General features: G+C 40.4%; 1 protein-coding gene across 1 annotated transcript; it reads right to left on the bottom strand.

Moving 5' to 3' along the window:
- Window positions 1-4,982: 4,982 nt before the first annotated feature.
- On the bottom strand, window positions 4,983-5,531 carry LOC134286871 (uncharacterized). Its single transcript, XM_062848562.1, has one exon. The coding sequence runs from the start codon at window positions 5,529-5,531 to the stop codon at window positions 4,983-4,985; it is 549 nt and encodes a 182-aa protein (XP_062704546.1).
- Between the last annotated feature and the right edge of the window lie 472 nt (window positions 5,532-6,003).

Raw genomic sequence — 6,003 nt, 5'->3', positions numbered from 1 at the left:
TCCCACAACCACTACCAGCACAGCAAATCGAAGTACGAACGATGACGACCGAGAATAAGAATTGAAACGAACCAAGAAGCTCTGCAAAACTCCAAGTGAGGCAGTTGGACAGGTACTCACCTGAGGCCTGTCTCAACTAGGCCTTGTATTCAAATTAATGCAGCTTTCGCCCGTTGCCTTGTAATGGTATGCCTTAGGATGACCGTCGTCGTACTTCGAATTGGTGCTTATCGAAAGATGTTGATAGTAGCAACCAGCAATGCAGACTGAGTTGCAACAAAATTCCTTCTGGTGCAAGAGGTTCCAAAAACAACTCAGCAAAATCCGAAAAAAAAGGAGAAAACAATCCAAAGTAGCACTGGATATACGTACTAGTAGCTTGGACAGGTACTAACCTTGTACCTGTCTACAACAGGCCTTGTATTTTGATTGAAATGCGCCTCCAGTGTATTCAATTCCCCAAGAAATAGTAATGGTTCGATACCACTGACCTTGTATTTCGATGTTACACTCTAGCGAAAGTCGTCTCGATGAATTTAACTCGTCTCGTGTTACAGTGCATGTGACGTATGACGTCACTCCCACCAGCAGTTGGTCTTCGCAATCAAATCGTCGCTCCGTGTGTGAAGATCCTCCGAACGTAGCCAATGAACATGCGTAGCGTATGGAAAAAGTGTCGAAAAACGGTACCATATAGCACCTTCCTAAAGAGATAAATTTAATGGACAGGCACTCACCTGAGGCCTGTCAACAATAGGCCTTAAATTTCACAAAACTCCGAACTCCAGGATTCCTCCGATGTACTTTTTGTACCAGCTTCCCCAATCGACGATAGAACAATCCGATCGCATCGGATCAATGAATGTATACACGCTACAAGTCCAGGCAAACGCACAGCTTATACAGTGTTGTCGTGTCGTGCAGATTAACAACCAGCAGCCGTATGAACATGGAACCAAAGAAAGAATCTCAAAGCACCAGCAGGCTTGCGAGAGAATGTTGGAAAGCCACTCACCTGTGGCCTAAGGAGTATAGGCCTTGTATGGTATTTAATTACTGCAACACTTCGTTGGCTTGTCGCGCAACACTGTAGTATGGATGGATATTTGGTCAGCGATACAAGAGCTCGACGGTGAGAGAACCAATTCTCCACCCGTTGTCGATCGTTTGGACACAAATCCGTTGACCCAAGATGTCTTCTGATTAGCCTTTTGTTGAAACTGGAACAATACCCACGCAAAATATGGCCTTTTCCAACCGCCGATCCTGGTCACGGCACCATAAAATGTTCACTCTTCTCCGTAGTTCGTGGGTTGGGAGGGCACACGAAAACCAGATTACTCGCACTCGACTATCTCCTCGTAATCACTGATCTTTCCAAATTCAATTCACAGTTTAGTTATTTTCATCCAACTAATTATCGCACTGCGGGAACTATTTGGAGTCTATCGCTATCCCAAAAATCCTTCCTCCTTCTACAAACTTAGCACACTTTGGTTGTGAAGAACTACAACTTTTTTATTGCACTAGAAATCGTACGGCACAATTTATTACTGCATGAAACACGTCTATATTTGCTAAGGATCGATTGGCTACTGATATCAAAATATTGCTTTCCGATCTGCTTGCAATACAGCTACCTATACTTCGTTGGATCTTGGTGTTGTGTGTTATCAGTTACTAACATTTGTGAATTATATTTGTGTTTTGTGTCGTGTATTTATAGTGTGTATAACAGTTTTTCATTTTAACCTGTTTAATCCTAGCTGTAAGTTTTAATTCATTTTTTAATTATAGTTTTATCTACATATTTCATTTTTATGTTTATAACAATCAACAATTGCTATAATTTGAGTTTTGGGTAAATATAGCATCATAGCTATTGATATGTTTATCTTTGTATTAATTTCCTTCTTTCAATATCCCAGTTCCGTTACGGTGCCAAATTCCTATCACTTTTCTACGATTCCCAATTCTTATAGGTTAAGTAAAATTTTAGCTTCAAAAAATGATACATCTGCAAATGAGTTTTTTTTATCTCAAAATTGAGTAAACTTAGTTGAATTTATATGTCATTTTAACAGTACTGCTATTCTAACCTCTAATTATAACGTCAAAAAGTATCGAACAGACTATGTATTACGAAGTAATGAATGTTAGTGAGAGTGGAGATAGCAAATATGGTACCTACTAAATAATTCTAATCAATAAAAATGTCAACTATACAGACAATTCTGCTCAATTGATGATTGCATTTGTCTATTATAACTTTTTTCTTTCGGTCTATTATTATTCGATCATATATTGTTTGACATTATGTCATAAATATCTTTTTTCATTACTAAAAATAATCTAAAACAGAATAAAACTAAACAGCATCTGCAGAAGTAATCATATCGGCATATGATATAATTACCTTTTACCTTCGCTCACGTAGGTACGTGTATAATCGCCGTTCTCACAACGCGAACAAAACAAAAAATAAATAAAATCATCTCCGTCTGGAAAGGATCTTTGTCGCCGCCAAAATGCACCCCATGACGAAGCTCAATCATAAATAGTCGACTAGCAACTTTTTCGTCGTTCTCTTTGTTCCGAAACAGCCGACGACGGGCCCTGCGAACGCCACACGGTGTCAAAATTTCGATTATTATCAAACTTTCATGTACCTCGGATTTTTCTTCATAGAATGTTAGAATTTCGGCTATAATGTGTAAATGCTAAATTTGAAAATATTCTATCGGGGAAAATTTGAGTTAGATGAGTTTTTGAGTATTTTCCATACTAAAAATCAATAATTACTATTTTAGCCCAAAAAACGTCCCATACAAAATGTATGGAAAAATTTTCGCCGATGAAATATTTTCTAGTTTTCCGATTATGAATATATAGCCGAAATACTATTCATTTTCGAAGAAAAATCCGAGGTACATGAATGTTCGATAATAATCGAAATTTTGACACCGTGCGCCACCACTGTTATTAGTGTTACAGTGCACATGTCTGCGCACCGCGATAGCGCTGTTGGTAAGAGAGAGAGGTTCGTTGTTTGATCTTGCATTCAAATCTCTGTCTATTTTTGTCCTGCGACTGGCAAACATGAAATGGGGGAATAGGGAAACTGGCAATACGTAGAACCAGTAAAGCTTCTATCGTCCCTCACTGCAAGTGCTGTGATAGCCTCATTGGTAAAGGCGACTGGAAATTTACGATAGCAGGATTGGAGGTTCAAATCCCGTCGATGTTTGTAAGTTTTATAATGAATTCGAAATTTTTTTTCATGTGACCTATTATTTTCTAAGAATAGAATAACACACTTAAAATAATTACCCAAAAATGAGTAAAAAAGTTAGTTTTTACCCTAATTTTGCTTTCGGAATGTTATCAATAACTCCTTAATATCAAAATTTGTTATTGAAATATTTCCCAAATTCACTGTTATTAAGTTGTTATTGCCACTAACAAAACATGTTATTAAATTGATTTTTCAGGAACAAATTTTTGTTATGTGACTTGTTATTTTGCCGCTTATGACAGACAAGTTTATAACTCAATATGTTATGTTAATAACATGAAAATTACTAATTCTATTATGCAGTTATTTTGCCAAAATAACGCATTTTGTTATGCTGTTGTTATTCTCTTCTGCTCGGGTTGGTGCTCCAGCTAACACAAAGTCTTATATTTTAGGATGATAAAGTGGAGGCCATATGCGTACATGCTTCCATTTAACCTTTACACGTGTTCGTATATCGCCTTCACTTTTGCATCCTATTCAACATCATATGCGATCGTGTGTTGACTGGGCCCCATCCACTACCCACGCTTCGGAAGCGCTGATTAGACTCAGGAGACTCAAACGCTCAGGTTAGCTAGGAGGCTGATTTTAGACCTACAATTGGAAAGTTCAACACCCACCAGTTGACGAACAAGAATGGACTACGACTGATTGATTCCACTGCCTCTAAGAGCTGTTGGAAACCCAGGAACTACAGACACTGTTACACTCCCGAACCGATTGACCCGACACGTACTTTCCCGGGGTTATGTGGTGCAATAAATCAAACCCACAGTCCTGCGTTTTTCTATCGTGTTTATTGCTCAATGAGCTAGTACGGACTACAATAACAATATGAACATTCATGGTCAAAACATTGCATATCGGCTCAAAGCCTCGTCGAATACTTATACACAAACTCATTTACATTCACATCTACATTTACACAACTGTCGAGGACTAATACTACTATAGTAACCAGGGGGCTGACACTACTTCACTCCAACACTCCTCCTTAGTGCAGCCCACATAACCATACCACTCATCTCTATGATTTACTCCTCCTGGCTCTAAGCACCATACCTACTGCGTCAAATAATACAAGCCGTCAATCTTCTCACCAACCGCAAATGACAGTATTCCCATCCAATATGCAACAATCGTTCGACCCAAAACGCACACTATAACCTTCACCGGTAATCCGGCTGACCGACAGCACATTAGCAGATAATTCAGGAACGAACAGCAACTCCTTCACTTTAATTTCTACCGCAAAACCTTGTAGTCCACGTCCGGTAATCCAACCTTCTCCGATTCCTCTGGCCGTTACTGTTTTCCCATCAGCTAATGCAACCTTCTCAGCACATGGGTTCCAACAGCCCAAACTTGCTGTTGAATTGGCCATATGCTTCGTACAACCGGAGTCAACGATCCACCTTTCGTCATTTGACTTGTCACTTTTGTTCGTTGTCGTTGTAAAACACACTCCTCGATAACTTCCAGAACTACTGCCACTGCTTCTTGGATCTGGATCTTGTACTGCCATCGATTTTTCACTATCTTTTTGCTTCTTCGCCTTTCTTCTTACTTCTTCCATCCACTGAACACATTTTCTCTTGAAATGGCCTACTTGTCCACAGTAGTAACACGCCCATGCTTTTCTTCTCCGGTCTTCATGCTCCACAGTAGACTTCAATACCTTCTCTTATTCCTGTTTCTGCCCTTCAGTTTTTCTCCTCCACTCATCAAGCAATTTTCCTTTGACATAATCTAGCTTGAGATCCTCTTCCGGGCGTCCTTCAAAGGATGTTACAAGCGGGCTATACGAGTCGGGCAGGCTCGACAGCATAATCGCTACTACCAGGTGCTCTTTCAACGGTTCTCCCATCCTAGGCAATCGATGAACAAGCTCCAAAGCTTTCATAAGATGGTCGGACATGTTTTCTTCTTCCTGGAGGCGCATTGAACATAATCTTCTTAAGATGTGGTATCCTTTCAGCTTGCCCCACATCTCCTTCGCACTTACAGCATCCATGATGTGGCTCAATTGGCTGTCTTCCAGCGCCAATCCAATCAGCGCTCGAGCCTTCTCGTCCTTTCTTGTACACGCCGATGTGATGTCCGCGGGCTCTGGTTTTGGATCCTTTACTGTTGACCAGAGATCTTCCCTCATCATCATCAACTCCATCCGGAATCTCCAAGTCAGCCAGTTGAAATCACTCAACCGGTCGAATGCAATCTTCGTCTCGGTCATTTTAGCACTGATCAATATTCGTCTCGAAAAATAACTTCCTGGCCCACTGTGCAACTTTCTTTCTCGTTCTATTATCGTTTTCACACAATTGCACTTTACACAGGAGGGTATTACAAAATGAAACTGCGGCATAACAATGTTTCCAAACAGCCTTTGGCGCAGCAATTGCCGCCGCTCCTCCTCGAACAATAAAATACACTATCCGTACTGGTCTGTTTAGTACCGTGGTTGACTTAATCCTTGCACCAAAAACACTTCTCCCCTGACTTCTTCCGGCAATAAACTTCTTTCAACTGCCGCCGGGAGGGAATCGTTCAGAATGTTCGCATGAAACAAAAAACAGACCGTTCATACGAAAATGCCTCTTCGACTAGAGTACATTTTTATCACAATTTCTTCTCGGAATTTGGGCCCATTACCTGTTGGAAACCCAGGAACTACATACACTGTTACACTCCCGAACCGATTGACC

This window comes from Aedes albopictus, chromosome 2 (genome assembly GCF_035046485.1).
Source record: "Aedes albopictus strain Foshan chromosome 2, AalbF5, whole genome shotgun sequence".
Taxonomy (NCBI): Eukaryota; Metazoa; Arthropoda; class Insecta; order Diptera; family Culicidae; genus Aedes; species Aedes albopictus.
This window is presented reverse-complemented; position numbering and strand designations above follow the sequence as displayed.

Coding starts and splice junctions, on each gene's coding strand:
- LOC134286871 (XM_062848562.1), bottom strand. CDS start 5,531: ATGACCGAGACGAAGATTGCATTCGACCGGTTGAGTGATTTCAACTGG.